This window comes from Lemur catta, chromosome 9, assembly GCF_020740605.2.
Source record: "Lemur catta isolate mLemCat1 chromosome 9, mLemCat1.pri, whole genome shotgun sequence".
NCBI lineage: Eukaryota > Metazoa > Chordata > Mammalia > Primates > Lemuridae > Lemur > Lemur catta.
Genome location: NC_059136.1, coordinates 4949668 through 4964464, shown reverse-complemented (window position 1 = coordinate 4964464; position 14797 = coordinate 4949668). Strand labels below are relative to the sequence as shown.

General features: G+C 56.4%; 1 protein-coding gene, 1 long non-coding RNA gene and 1 other non-coding gene across 4 annotated transcripts in view; 2 read left to right on the top strand and 1 right to left on the bottom strand.

The window, feature by feature from the left end:
- The window catches only part of ZNF710 (zinc finger protein 710), a 68802-nt gene extending 54363 nt beyond the window's left edge, over window positions 1-14439 (top strand). For both annotated transcript variants that reach the window (XM_045561699.1, XM_045561700.1), the window contains exons 2-5: window positions 2602-4089; window positions 7346-7537; window positions 8069-8243; window positions 11955-14439. In XM_045561699.1, coding sequence (XP_045417655.1) covers window positions 2629-4089; window positions 7346-7537; window positions 8069-8243; window positions 11955-12124 — 1998 coding nt within the window. In that variant the 5' untranslated portion in view covers window positions 2602-2628 and the 3' untranslated portion in view covers window positions 12125-14439. The remainder of the gene's footprint in view (window positions 1-2601; window positions 4090-7345; window positions 7538-8068; window positions 8244-11954) is intronic.
- On the bottom strand, window positions 8467-11231 carry LOC123645130. The gene is made up of 2 exons (XR_006737417.1): window positions 10131-11231; window positions 8467-8857 (listed from the first exon to the last, which is right to left on the bottom strand). It is a non-coding gene; the product is annotated as an uncharacterized LOC123645130 (long non-coding RNA).
- On the top strand, window positions 10036-10097 carry LOC123645342. Its single transcript, XR_006737525.1, has one exon. It is a non-coding gene; the product is annotated as a U7 small nuclear RNA (small nuclear RNA).
- Window positions 14440-14797: the final 358 nt, after the last annotated feature.

Here is a 14797-nt window from a genome sequence, read left to right as displayed (position 1 = left end):
TGGGCACAGACCCCTCAGGAGCAAGGACCCTTTTGCAGCCAGGCACAGGCTTCTGACACAGATGTACTTTCTCAGGTCAAAACCACCTGTTCGGGTAGGAAGGGCACACCTGGCTGGTTTGCCTCTGGTATCCTGGTGTGAGCCCGTGTAGGAGGGGCCCCAGTTTGGATGGTCGGTTACGGGGTTACCCTCCCTGCAGGGAACCACACCAGCCCTGTGCTCCGGCCCCACGGGCAGCTGTTGGCTGGCGTTTTTCCTGTCCCCTGCCTCGAGAGCAATGGTAACTGCTTTGTGCCCACTGCCTTCAGGCTGCCAGGAGCTGGGTGGTGCCTGGTACTGGAGCCGCGGAGGACGGGAGAGGGAAGGGAACTGATGTTCACCCTGACATCCTCTTCTCACCTCCTTCCCACCCGTAAGTCAGGACCCCTTTCCCTCCGTGTAGAGATCGGAGTTGTTCCAAGTCACAGTAAACGCAGAGCCGGATTTGAACTTGGATCCGGTGCCGAGTGTGGAGCATGGGCTGCATCACTGCCGACCATTAGTTCCTCCTCCTCTCTGGCCCTGCCTTTGGGGAAGTCTAGCAAAATGCTGAGCACATTGTTTGCTCAAATCCACAGCAGACGGGAGGGCTGCCAGGTGCCACCAGACAGGCTGCTGGACAGGAGGCAGCCGTGCTGCCCGGCTGGTGGGCAGGGGTGGCCGTGGTGAGCACAGCAGTCTCCTGCGGGCCCAGTGGGGACAGGGACCCTGCCTCATTCCCCTTCCTGTCTCCAGGCTCTAGGCCCCACCCGTAGCAGGGACTTGGCAGATACTTGCTGCACAAGTGAATGAATGAGTCCCGTGTCCCTCGAGGTTGTCCTCAGAATCACTTAAGCTGTGCTGAATTGGGGAGCGAGAGTGGAAAAATCTCTTGGCTCTGTGGCTTTTTTCAGAAAAGGGTCCCCCAGAACTGTGGGCAGACACCTCATAGTGGTGCCTCACAGCTGGCCCCGAGCCCCTCCACCTGCGTCGTGACCTCTGGGCCTCACACCCCTCCCGTGGGTAGGTGTTTTCAGCCCCGTTTTTTCCATGGGGAACCAGAGGCACATAAGCTAGTTGAGTCCACTCTCCAGGGGCTGGACATGGGTATGCGGGTGACTCTGAAACAGGTTCAGCCCCTCCGGCTTGTTCCAGGTGGATCCTGGCTCCCCCCACCAGACGCTTCCTTGTATCTGATCCCTTCCACAAGAGCCCCACGCTAAGCGTCACAGTTGAACCTTTAGTGTCCGTTTCGAGGAGGCTAAATTCCTGTGTGGGGTATTTTTAGCCGGCACAGGAAGGGGAAGCTCCGCTGGGCGCTGGGGGAGGGGGCGCCAGGCCCAGAGCCGGTTTCCTGAGGAAGGGCCGCGGGAGGAGAGCCGGTGGGGCAGGCGGGAGTTGCCCCGCCACGCCGCCCCCTCCCTCTGCCGCGCTGGGCCACGGGGCCACGGGGCATCGGCGTGACTATCTGAGGCCCGGCAGGAGGCTACCACACAGCCACTGGTCCATTACTGGGTGTGCCATAGCCCCGGGAAAGCCTGAAGAGGGTGCCGAGGCAGGTGGGGACAGCTGCGAAGACCCCGGGGCGGGAGGAGCAGGAGTCGGCAGGGCCAGGGACAGGGCAGCCCTGGGGGAGCACCTGTGCGTGGGACACCAGGCTGCACAGAGTGCCCATGGGCCGCTGACGCGCCGGAGCCCCGGGAAGGCGGAGCTGCTGTGCTGGCGTTTGTACCTGGGCAGGTGGCACCCTGCCGTCGTTCAGAAGAACCCACCAGATCTGACTGTGGAGCCGGTTTGAGCGTCAGTTCAGACAGTCTCAAACGCGGCCGCCGCCAGGGACCCCTTCACGTCAGATCTGACATGCAACGCCAGTGTATAAGGCAGATTAAAACCATATTTAATTGGTGTAAGTTTAGATATTTAAATGCGTGACGTTTAGCTAATCAAGAAAAACAATGATCTGTTTTGATAGACAGATTCAGCATCAGGGCGGACGGGCGGCCACCGGTGTCTGAGACTGGCCTGTGTGTCGCCTTGTTTTTGCCATATGTATGTGTGTGTCTTCATTCATTCAGCCACGTTGTTACAAGTGGTGACAGTTAACACCTCGTCTACAGTCTTAAGGTCTGTGCAAAATTAATTATTTTGGCAACAAAGCCAGGGGGGCTACCGAGTGTGTCGGAATGCAGTGCCTATGATATTCGAGTAGGAGGGCTTTTAAAACTCTTGTAAAAATAGTAGGATCTTCTTACCGTTTGAATCATAATTTTGAGGAATTCTTGAAGGACCCATAGAACACAGTGGGAGGGAAATCCGACCTTCCCTTTTATGGAAGGGAAGACTGAGGCCAGCACGGGGCTCCCCCAGGATCCCACAGGGAGAGATGGTAGGGATGGTTAGATACACAAAGGGTATCATTGCTCCCCGTAATTACAAGGGTGCCCTGTTCTCAAAGCAGGAATAGAAAGACATCAGAGCCAGACACACCCAAAATTAGCCAAGCCCTTGTCTGCGCTCAGGGTGTCTGTTGTCCGTCCACACAGCGTCGAGCCCACAGTGTTAACATTCGCTTTTCCTCCACAGCGATGCCCTCCTAGCAGCCTCCACGGGATGGAAGGCTTCATGGACTCAGGGACACAGACGGATGCTGTGGTGGTGCTGTCCTTGGCCCAGGCCGCCGTGCTGGGCCTGGTCTCGGAAAATGAGCTCTTTGGAGCCACCATAAGCGCTGAGGCCTTCTACCCAGACCTGGGGCCTGAGCTGTCAGGGACGGCCCTCGGGGAGCCTGGGCCACCAGGCCCCGATGTCTACCAGCTGGCCTGCAATGGGCGGGCCCTGGAGGAGCCGGCGGAGGAGGAGGTGCTGGAGGTGGAGGCAGCCTTCGAAAAGCACACCCGGCGGAAGACACGGCCCCCAGTGCGGCTGGTGCCCAAGGTCAAGTTCGAGAAGGTGGAGGAGGAAGAGGAGCAGGAGGTCTATGAGGTTTCTGTGTCTGGCGACAGCAAGGACACAGGCCCCACAGAAGCCCCTGCCGAGGTGTCCAGCGGTGCCTGCGAGGCCCTGGTGCAGAGCAGCGCCGTCAAGATGATCGACCTCAGCGCCTTCAGCCGCAAGCCCCGGACACTCCGGCACCTGCCCCGAACACCGAGGCCAGAGTTGGACGTGGCCCCGTACGACCCTCACTTCCCAGACCCGGCCCGGGATGGCTTCCCCGAGCCCAGCATGGCGCTGCCTGGGCCAGAGGCCTTGCCCGCTGAGTGTGGTTTCGAGCCACCCCACCTGGCCCCTCTGAGTGACCCCGAGGCCCCCAGCATGGAGTCCCCAGAGGCTGTAAAGCCAGAGCAGGGCTTCGTGTGGCAGGAGGCTGGTGAGTTTGAGGCCGACGCGGCGGGCTCGACAGTGGAGCGCCACAAGAAGGCCCAGCTGGACCGGCTGGACATCAACGTGCAGATTGACGACTCCTACCTGGTGGAGGCGGGCGACCGCCAGAAGCGCTGGCAGTGCCGCATGTGCGAGAAGTCGTACACGTCCAAGTACAACCTGGTAACGCACATCCTGGGCCACAACGGCATCAAGCCGCACTCGTGCCCGCACTGCAGCAAGCTCTTCAAGCAGCCCAGCCACCTGCAGACTCACCTGCTGACGCACCAGGGCACCCGGCCCCACAAGTGCCAGGTATGCCACAAGGCCTTCACGCAGACCAGCCACCTCAAGCGCCACATGCTGCTGCACTCGGAGGTCAAGCCCTACAGCTGCCACTTCTGTGGCCGCGGTTTTGCCTACCCCAGCGAGCTCAAGGCCCATGAAGTGAAGCACGAGAGTGGCCGCTGCCACGTCTGTGTCGAGTGTGGCCTGGACTTCTCCACCCTGACCCAGCTCAAGCGCCACCTAGCCTCCCACCAGGGCCCCACCCTCTACCAGTGCCTCGAGTGTGACAAATCCTTCCACTACCGCAGCCAGTTGCAGAACCACATGCTCAAGCACCAGAACGTGCGGCCCTTCGTGTGCACCGAATGCGGCATGGAGTTCAGCCAGATCCACCACCTCAAGCAGCACTCGCTCACCCACAAGGTAAGGCTGGGGCCCCCACCCCGGCCCGCAGGCCTGCCCTGCCCTCCTCCCGCTCTGTCGTCCGGTACTTCCCAGAGTCCTGCGTGCAATCACGCAGGTGGTACACACAGGAACATTTCTTATTTTTATAGTTACATATTTATTTAGATAAGTATTAGGAAGCAATACTGTATAATTGAAATTAGTTTTTTGAATAGTAAACCCTTACTTGTTTAAAAAACATTTTTAATGAAATGTTTGTGGAACCCCTGCAGGACCCAAGGAATACAGTTTGAGAATCACTGAAGTAGCCTAACCTGCCTGTTTTCCAGAGGGCTGAGGCCAGAGAGAGGCCAGGATGCCACGGGGAGGCATCCTTACTCAATGGTCAGAAGTACAGAGGGCATCCTTTTCTCCTGATCATTACAAAAGTATATTGGCGGGGCGCGGTGGCTCACACCTGCAATCCCAGCACTCTGGGAGGCCGAGGCAGGAGGATCGCTTGAACTCGGGAGTTCGAGACCAGCCTGAGCAGGAGCCAGACCCCATCTCTACCAAAAATAGAAAAAATTAGCCAGGCATGGTGGCGAGTACCTGTAGCCCCAGCTACTCAGGAGCTGAGCCCAGGAATTTGAGGTTGCAGTGAGCTATGATGACGCCACTACACTCTATCCTAGGCAACAGAGCAAGACTCTGTCTCAAAAAAAAAAAAAAAAAAAGTACATCAAAACCTTTGACTTCCCTTTAGGAACAGGCTAAATATATTTAATTTTAAACGGGGAGTAGATGTAAGGAAAAATAATTGATATGGAAGAGTACAGGTGGTTTTAGAATATGTCTAAACTAGGCAAAGTGGTTTGTAAGCTGGAAGACTGGGTGGCACAACATCCCTAGGCCCAACCCGGACCCATTCTCCCCACTCTCTCCCTCTGCCTTCGGCCAGCGTCACCTCCTCCAAGAGGCCCTCATGTCCAGGCAGGTGGAACGAGGCCTCTCAGGTCTCACAACTCCACCCTGGCACGCACTTGGCTGCCCCGTGGTCTCGACCAAAATCCAGCCCACTTAACCCTTCAAAGCCGCAGGTACATAGTGCTTCCTCTCTCCACAGTGGGGGCTGCCTAGTGATACCAGGTCCAACTTGTGACCTTATCTCTCACACTGTCCACTGCACTGAGTCGGGGAGGAACAGCCTGCGGGGCCAGGAATCCAGCCATTTGTAGGCTACATTGCAGGGGCTCCTCCGGTCCGTTGGTGGTAGCTGCCCAAAATGTAATATTCAGAAGGATTCTCAAACTGAATCTGGGCTCGGCAGTAAAACCGTGTGATTGATTGTTGATGTCTGCAAAGGATGAGAGTGGAGGGTGATAGCATACGAGCTATATAAAAATATGTATTTGCCATCTTTCTCCTCTACTGTCAGACTTAAAAATCCCCACAACTCTAGAGTGTTAAAAGATAAATAGTACCGTGAAGAAAGGCTGAAAGCAAAAATCAAAGGCTAATAAAATCAAAAACATACCTATCATCAGCCTAAATGTGTACCATATGCACATCATGTGCTTGTAAAGTAAACTTCTGAATGGCAGGGCCCCCTGGTGGTCATACCCATCTGCAACGTGTCACGCGGGTATGAAATGAGACACAGCCCGTCTGCTGAGAGAAATAGACACGGGAACTATTAAATTACAATACAGGCCAGGCATGGTGGCTCATGCCTGTAATCTCAACTCTCTAGAAGGCTTAGGCAGGAGGATCGCTTGAGGATAGAAGTTCGAGACCCGCCTGGGCAACGTAGTGAGGCTGCCATCTCTACAAAAAATAAATAAAAATAAATTTACCAGGCATGGTGGCACACATCTGTAGTCCGAACCGCTTGGGAGGCTGAGACGGAAGGATTGCTGGGCCCAGGAGCTCAAGGTTACAGTGATCTGTGGTGAAGCCACTGCACTCCAGCCCAGGTGACAGAGCAAGACCCTATCTCTAAAAATAACTAACTAAATACATACTTACATGCATGTATACATACGTACGTATGTACGTACATGCAAAACTTGTACCAAACAAGTAGTGAGACAGCAGCTGTGACCACAGCTGTCCCATTGGGTTCCTACTAAATGACTTACTCAGCAAAGAGAAAACAGTTTCCAACTTTTATTCTAACTTTCCTCCCTGGACACTAAATTGGACACCTTCTGTACGCAGCACCCTGTCCTGCTCTGGAGTCACCTCAGACCATAGAAAAGCATGTTCACGTCCAAACCAGAGGGTTTTCCCCTGGAGCAGGGTGGGGAACCCGCGGCCTTGGGGCCACATGTGGCCTTCTGGATCCTTGAGTGTGGCCTTTTGACTGAATCCAAATTTTACAGGACAAATCTTTTTATTAAAAGGGGTGCAGCAGAGAAAGATAAAGCTTTTCTTGCCTCCTTCGGTGCTTGAAAAAGAGCAACCTTGAAATCAGAAGGCTGCAGGTTCCCCACCCCGGCCTGGGACCGAGTGTTCCAAATCCATCAGAGATGAGAATCCCGCGGGGGCGCTGTTGAGCATAAATGCTCCCGGCCGTTCCTAGCCCCCTGGAACTGGACTCTTGGGAAGGGCCCGGGAGGCTGCATGTTGGGCAAGACGGCAGGTGGCTCTTACCGCCAGGGAGGTTTGGAAAACACCCTCTCAAGGGGTCAGTGGATGGGCTCTGGGGGCCTGAGAACCTTTGAAATTCTACGCAGACCTACGTGTCATTTTTCCTGGGGTGTCCATAGCTTTAATCATATTCTCAAAGGGTTCCGTGAACCAAACAGAACACCGAGAGATAGCACTGAGGGTCAACATAATATATACGTCCTCGGACTGATGAAACGGTCACAGACACCAGACAGAGACTGCGTGTCTTGACCCCAGAGCCCTGGTGCCTAGCATGGTGCTGGCTTGTAGCGGGTGCCCAGTAAACGGTTGCTGAATGAATGAGTGAGCACGCGGTTGCCTCGGCGTGCTGGTGCCGACCTGGGCGCGTGACCACCCTGGGGGCAGCAGACAGCAGGCGTGTGGACAGGAGCAGCGAGGCACGGCCCCTGTCTGCCTGTTGCTGGAAGGCTTCCCCGGAGGAAGTGGTCCTGCCCTGACGTCCTTCCAGTGACTTTAGACAAGTGGTGGCTGTTCAGAATCCCCCTGGAAAGAGACATTGCCCAGAGCTGTGCCTGTGTGATGCCACCCCCCCCCCCACCAAGGGACACTTCCGGAGGCTGCGCCCATTGTGCGGCCCTGACCATCACCCCTCCCCCCGCAGGGCGTGAAGGAGTTCAAGTGCGAGGTGTGTGGCCGGGAGTTCACCCTGCAGGCGAACATGAAGCGGCACATGCTGATCCACACCAGCGTCCGGCCCTACCAGTGCCACATCTGCTTCAAAACCTTTGTGCAGAAGCAGACCCTCAAGACACACATGATTGTACACTCGCCCGTGAAGCCATTCAAATGCAAGGTACGAGGCCGCGGGCCCGGGGCCACGCCCTCGTCACGGGTAGCCTGGTGTCTGCAGGACTGCGGCGGCTGCGGCCCACCGAGCGCTGCATAGCCAGTGCGGGCAAGGGGAGCCCTGGCTGGGTGAAACTTAGCCTGGGCTTTGGGCTTTGGGCTTTGGGGTGGGCAGGGGGGGTTCAGATCCTAAAAGCTGCTGATGTTGTGTTTCTTGAGAACTGGGGACAGAGTGAAGGTCACGGTGCAGCCACAGAGAAAGCCCAGGCCTGGGACTCAGTGCCGCTGGGGATCCGAGCTGGGTCTGAGTTTGCGGTGACTCCAGCTCAGAGAGCAGGGCAGACCCACAAGAGTAATGCCCAGCAGGGGATGGCTTGTTTCTCTGCCCCATGGGCTTCTGGAGTCACACAGAAAAGGATAAGGAGAGCACTGTCCATGCTGATGGGACTGTGGCCTGGCCACGGAGGTGGGAGTGGGCTGGGGGTCTGGGGAAGGCGGGCTGTTCGCAGGCTAATGGCACCGGGTTGGTGTGTTGCAGGTGTGCGGGAAGTCCTTCAACCGCATGTACAACCTGCTGGGCCACATGCACCTGCACGCAGGCAGCAAGCCCTTCAAGTGCCCCTACTGCTCCAGCAAGTTTAACCTCAAGGGCAACCTGAGCCGGCACATGAAGGTCAAGCATGGCGTCATGGACATCGGCCTGGACAGCCAAGGTGGGTGGGCCATGCGCAATGGACAGAGCAGGAATGACACCAACATGGCGCACGCAGGAGCTGCCTGTCCGGTTAAGGGAGGGGGGAGGCTGGCCAAGACTGAGACCTCATTAGGGTGGGCTCAGGCCTGGAGAGGGGGGTGCCCTGCAGGGCCATCATGGCGATAATGATGGGATATTTATGTCTTCTTCAAAGGACTTCAATGGGCTCACATAAACAATAATAATAAAAATCATAACTAACATTTATTGAGTGCTAACTGTGTGCCAGGCCTTTATTAACTCACGTGATCCTCAAAGTGAGGTTAGCTCTGTTATCCCCGTTTTACAGATGCAGAAACTGAAGGACAGGAAAGTTAGGTAACTCGGGCAAGATCACAACACATAGGAGGTGACGCTTTACCTCATTACCATGACATAACATTTAAAATAAGTGGATGGGAAAGAAAGTAATAAAAGGGAAAAAATGGCAGCTGGAAAGATAAGGGAGAGCTAGGTGAAGTCACAACTCCAAGTACACCATGGGAGGGCTGATGGACATGCAGAGGGGAGCTCTGAGGTTCCCAGCAGCCAAGGCAAAGAGTGTAACACAAGCAGTCATGCTCTTCACAGTGCCTGCCAAAGAGAAAGTAACCCACACATTCAGGAGAGGGTCAGATTGTCCTGTCATTAAGATCCAGGAGAAATTTCCAGACAAGATCGTATACCCCAGAAGTTGATAAAAGTTTCAGAGGCTGTTTGTTATAAAACATCCCCAAGTGTTAGCAATAGCCTCTCCCTCCAGCACCGGTCAGTACTAAAAGCACTTACGTCAGACCACAATAGAGCTAACAGTTGATCTCTCTGGCCTCATTGTGGGGAGGCGGTGGTTTAGCTATTCTACAGGCAGGAGGGAGGTGATAGCATTTCAAGAAGGCTTCTTCTCCAGTTTGGAGCTATTTTGGTGCTCCTTCAGAGATACGCTAGCTGGGAACGGGCCTCGGCAGTGCCCAGGTGAGTTGACTGGCCATAGGGGCTTATTTACTGGAAACCAGGCAGGTGTTGGGGGCCGGCTACAGCTGCCCTGACTGGCTCTGGAGCAGCTGACCAGTGAATGGCCTGGCTTTTGTGGCAGAAACCCTTGTCTCAGTTGCTGTTTTGTTTTTCAGTTGTCTATTAAGCTGCTTCCAGTAGGTGAGAATGAAACCCTGTTGGCTGCACATAGATGCTCTCTGTAGCCTCCTTGCTACTCAAAATGTGGTTGGAGGACCAGCAACATGGGCATCACCTGGGATCTTGCTAAAAATGCAGCCTCTTGGCGCCACTCCAGACCTGCTGAGTCAGAATCGCATTTCAGACAGATCCTCAGGCCGGTTTGTGCTCAGTGAAGTTTGAGAGGAGTTGAACTAGGGCAGAGGGCTGCTGACCAGGTGGCTGGGCCCACCCCCAGGGCTGCTGATTCTGAGGGTGGGGCCTGAGGGTTTGCATTTCCAAGAGGTTCCCGGGTTCAGGGACCTCCCTTGGAGAACCTTTGATCTAGCCTCTATGGACTGGCTCTCAAATTGGCTGCTTGTGGGGAGTCACCTGAGGGATTTTTAAAACGCTGATGCCTGAATCTGGACTCCAGAGATTTGAGTGTAAGTGATCTGGAATGTGAGCCGGAATCAGGATTTTTTTTTAAGCACTTTGGGTGATTCCACTGCAGGAGAGTTTGAGAACGGCTGCTCTAGTGGACCTGCCCTGCAGCTAACCCGCCAGGAAGGACCAGAACAGACTTTGCCGTTTTGGAAATAACTGGGCCATCAAAAGACTGTCAGTGTCACAGCTCTTTTAGAATTTGTCTAGTAGGTTTTCTGGTTTTTACCAGAAAATCCCCTTGAGGAACAAAAAAAAGACTGTCTTTGCACACCTCATTCCCAGGGACCATTATGGTGCCAGCTCTCTCCGTATGGAGTCTGCCCAGGGATGCTTAGGTTGCTCTCTTCCTTCCTGCACCGGATGAGTGGGGAGCGGGGGCCGTCGGCCCTGGAATAGCTGGAGCTCCTCTCACATAGAGCTGTGGTCTGAGAAGCCAGGTGTGACGCAGGAGGAAGGCAGTATACATCCTAAGTGGAACCACCTAGCAAACTCTGGGGCTCTAATTTGGAGAGGTGGATCGATGTTCACGTAAAAAGTGGCACAGACTATTCTTTGGGGCCAACTGGGCAAGACCAATAGACTTAATAAAGTGGGGGCGGCATGCAGAGATCCAGAGGGGGCTGTTTTCTCAGGGTGCTTTATCTAGCTTAGTCTTATAACCAGCTGTATAGCATGAGGTTGCGGCTTTAAGATTTGAGGAAGAAACAGCCCAGCCTGTAAGATTTGGTACAATCGGCTTTGTCAGGAAGACTCACAGGGCATTGGATGCCATGGGCACAAGTAACAGCTGCTGCTCGGACTGGCTTACACAATAAGGACGCAGATTAAGAAATGACTTGAAGTCTAGGCCATCTTCGGGGTTGGCTGATTCAGCTCTCAACAATGACATCACGGTTGGGCTTCCTCTGTCCACAGCAGTAGCTGTGGTTTTTTCCTCATGGTCACAAGATGGCTGCCAATGGCCATCAGGGCAATGTGCTTCCTTGTCCACATTCAGTAGGAGGGTGAGAGCCTGCTCCCCTGAGCTCTTTAAACCCGTGAGAACACCCTAAGAACTTACTAGCAGGCCTTTCCTCGTGATTCCCTGGCCAGGATTGGGTCACCTTCCTATTCCTGAACCACACTAATTGGCAAGGGATGGGATTACCTTTAGAGCACTGGTTCTCAGCTAGGGGTGAGTGTGCCCCTAGGTGACATCTGGCCATGTCTGGAGACATTTTTGGTTGTCACAGCTGGGGTGACACTGCTGGCATGGAGTGAGTGGAGGACAGGGTGCTGCTACACATATCTCTTTCAGTGGACAGGGCCAGAGTGCACATGGGGCAGCCGCAGTCCCGGCCAGCCAGCCTCCCGGGGCCCCCAGATCTTTGTAACAAAATTGCAACTTGATAAAATTACAAGAGGTCTCTTAAGCATTTTGGCCTCATGTGTCCTCGTGAACCTACCTTGGGTGCGTGTTTGTCCTTGGAGAGCCGGGCCCAGGGGTACTGGGTAGAGCTGGTGGGAAGCACAGAGGCCGCCAGGATGGGCGAGGAGAAACGGCTCCCTCCCACGAGTTGAGCCAGAGCAGCACGGGGGCTCGAACCAGCAGCACTTACTGGGTGACCTTTGGCAAGTGGATTAACCTCTCTGAACCTCGGCCTTTGCATCTGCTAAAAGGGCTTGTGAGCCCCCGAAGAGAAGAGGGCTGTGAAGTGCCCTGCATGCAGCAGGTGCTAAATGAGTGCTTTGCAGAGACGTGATGTTGCAGAGGGCTTTCACGCGGCAAGGGGACCAGTGAGAAACACTGCAGAGAGGTAGGGCTCACTGACTTAGAAGGGGCAATGGAAGCGTGACCCAAAGACTTCGAGGCCAGGCCTGCAGGGGCCCGCGCGGCGGCACCTGCCCCCAGTGCACAGTCAGGGTTGCCGGTCAACCCATCTGAGAAGCCACAGGAGCCTCAGGCGTCCCGGGAAGGCTGAGAGGCAGCTGAGAACCCTCTGGAGGCAATAACTGGGAAGGCTTTTCTTTAAAAAGGTCATCTGCTTCCTGCATGGCGGTGACTGGCTCCTCCCACGCGGCGGCACCCGGGCCTAACTGTGCCCCTTTCTTGCAGACCCCATGATGGAGCTGACGGGCGCTGACCCCTCCGAGCTTGACAGCCAGCAGGAGATGGAGGACTTCGAGGACAACGCCTACACCTACGCCGGCGTGGACAGCGGGGCCGAGGCCAGCGTCCTCACCGAGCAGGCCATGAAGGAGATGGCCTACTACAACGTGCTATAGCGCAAGCTGGGCCCCCCGGCCGGGGCGCGGGGCGGGGGCGTAGGGTGAGGCCCGGCTGCAGGCTGCACCGCCTGCCGCTGAGAAAGGAGCTACTGCCCCGCCTCCCGGAGTCATTTGCACCACTAGGGACCTTTAGACCAAACGGAGACTGTACTACTGGCCCCGGCATCCTGGCAAGGGAAGGTAACGGCATCCTGGCAAGGGAAGGTAACGCAGGAGGCCCGGGTCTGGTCTCCTTGGCTTGCTGCCAGGGGAGGGTGGGAGAAACGGGGCCGCTGGGGACAGGTCACAAAGGCACAGGCTCTCGGGATCTCTCCAGGCCCAGCAGAGCTCTTCAGGGGTGCTGACTCGGAGGAGGAGATCACTTGAGCCACACCTGTCTCTCTCCTTAACCAACCCCTGCCTCTAGGGGTGTCTGAGCTCCCCTTCGGGTCAGCACTGCCCCCAACCTCCACCCCTTCCCCAGCCTGTCCCGGCAGCCAGGCAGGGCCCTCCGCCTTCTACCTCCTGGTGCCCCCACATGCTCCTCAGCCAGGCCTGCATGCGGCCCCCACCCTGGCCCACTGGGCGGCAGGGGGAGCCCAGCCCCCAGCTGATGCCCTCCTAGCCCACCCTCAGAAGGCCCTGCCCTGCAACCCCATCTGGAAGTGGGTGTCCCTAAATTGGTGTCAACAAATGTCATCCAGTTCTGTCCTGAGCTGGAGCACCGGCCAGGGTCCCCGCCGTGAACACAGCCGGGCCATGCCTGGCACCGGGCACACACTAATGAAATCAGGAGGCGGCCCTTGGGCAAGGGGGCAGGGCAGGAGGGCATCAGCAGGGACCCAGAGGGGCTGTCGTCAGGGGAGGCCAGGGACCACCTGTGGGGGGAAGGGGGACGAAAGTCGTTTCTCATTGGTAAGTATCTTGAGGGTGGGGCAGCCCAGAGCTAGCTGGCCCCCAGGAAAGAGCAACATATTTGAAAAGGAAAATGAAGACCATAGAGGGGGGAAAATTTTTTTTTGACCAAATGGGAGTATTTTGAAGGTAATTTATTTTTTTCTTTCCAATTCTGTGTCACCTATTATCTTTTCTGATGGAGACGCATTTCTTTTTCCAAACGTAAGCTTTCTCGTGTGCTGTGTGTGCTTCATGCTCCCTGCCGAGAGCAGCCTGGCTGGGCTGGGGGCTCCATGGGGACTGCTGCTCCGGCCCTGGAGGTGCAGCCGCCTGCCTGGAAGGCCGGGCAGCCCTGCACCCTGCCCGGGCCCCCTCCGGAGGCCGACTGGCTGTGCACCATCCTGGTGGCCAGGGCCGCTGACTGCTCGGCCACCAGCTCGCTCCCTGGCTCACCTGCTGTCTTCCCTCTGTCCCCAAGCCAGCTCCTGCCCCTGGAGCCGAGGACAAGGACTGCAGGTCCAGGGCAGTGCAACAGCACATTCAGGAATCCAGGGCCCTGACTCCCACCCACTTGCCTCCTGAGGCCCTGGTGGGGAGGGACAGGCAGGGCTGTCCCCAAAGGCCCAGCTTCAGCTGAAGCTACCAGCTTCAGCCCAAAAACCAGGAGGGGACACAGCTGGGGTGGGGGGAACCACTTTGAAATACAGCTACCCACAAGGAAGGCCGTATCCTTAAGCAAAGGACCAAGCCAGGCCTCGGGGTGACTGTGATCAGGACTGAGGGGTGGACAAGGTGGCCCAAGTGTGGCTCCCCAGACCCCGAGGCCTCTCGGCCTCCCAGGTGCCCGCCATGACGACCCTCAGGTGGCAGTGACCCCGTCACTGTACAAGACATTTTCTCCTGCTGAGCAGAAGGCATCATCCCCTGCAAACTACCTCTTCCCACAACCTCTTTCTTCCCTGGTACCAAAAAGAACCCTGTACCTCCTCCTCCTCCTCCTCCTCCTCCCCCCTGCCAGCGCAGTGGCCTCGGTCTTGGAAACCGCAGGGAGAAGGTCTGGCCCCCGCGGGGGCTCTCCTCCCCCCCCAGCCCCGCCGTCAGCACCGGCCCTCTGCGAGGTTTGATACTTGAACGCCCCTGCCCTGTGCCTTGGACCTGGGCAGCGCTCAGAGGAGGAAACAGCACAACTCATGGTTTGAGCTGGGGGTGGTCTTGGCAAGGCCCCTGTCCTTGCCCCTCCCAACCTTCTCAAAAGAGGCCTGCAGCCTCTCGGGTGACTTGGAAACTCCTGGACGATTCCATTCTAACTTATTTTGACGTGTATACAAACCAACTGTTTAGAAATTCCACTTGTGCAAAGCCCTACTGTGTTTTTATGTTCCTGTTTAAAAGAGAAGTTTACTTAGCAATAATTATAAATAAATGAATATTCTTTAGTGAGGTGACTGCAAATGCTTCTTTCCCCAGCTCCTGGGGAGGTGGGCCTCACTCCCCGCCCCCCCCCAAGGAATTCCCGGCAAGGCTTCCCGGCCCCACGCTGTAGGGTCACTTCCGGGAATGGAGGGGGCTGAGACCAACCTCTGCACTGCAGGGGCTACCTGCAGGGCCAGGGCCCCAGGACAGGGGCCAGCTCCCAGTACCAGACTGGGCTTCAGAGGCTGCATTCGGGGCGGCTGCCAGCCCTTTGCTGGTGACAGGCAAGAGGAGGCAGGAAGCCAGAGCCAGCATTTCCCTACGGCCTGGGGGCTTGAGGGGTGACTGAGGAAGAGGAAGGGGCTGCGGTGTGAGGGGGCA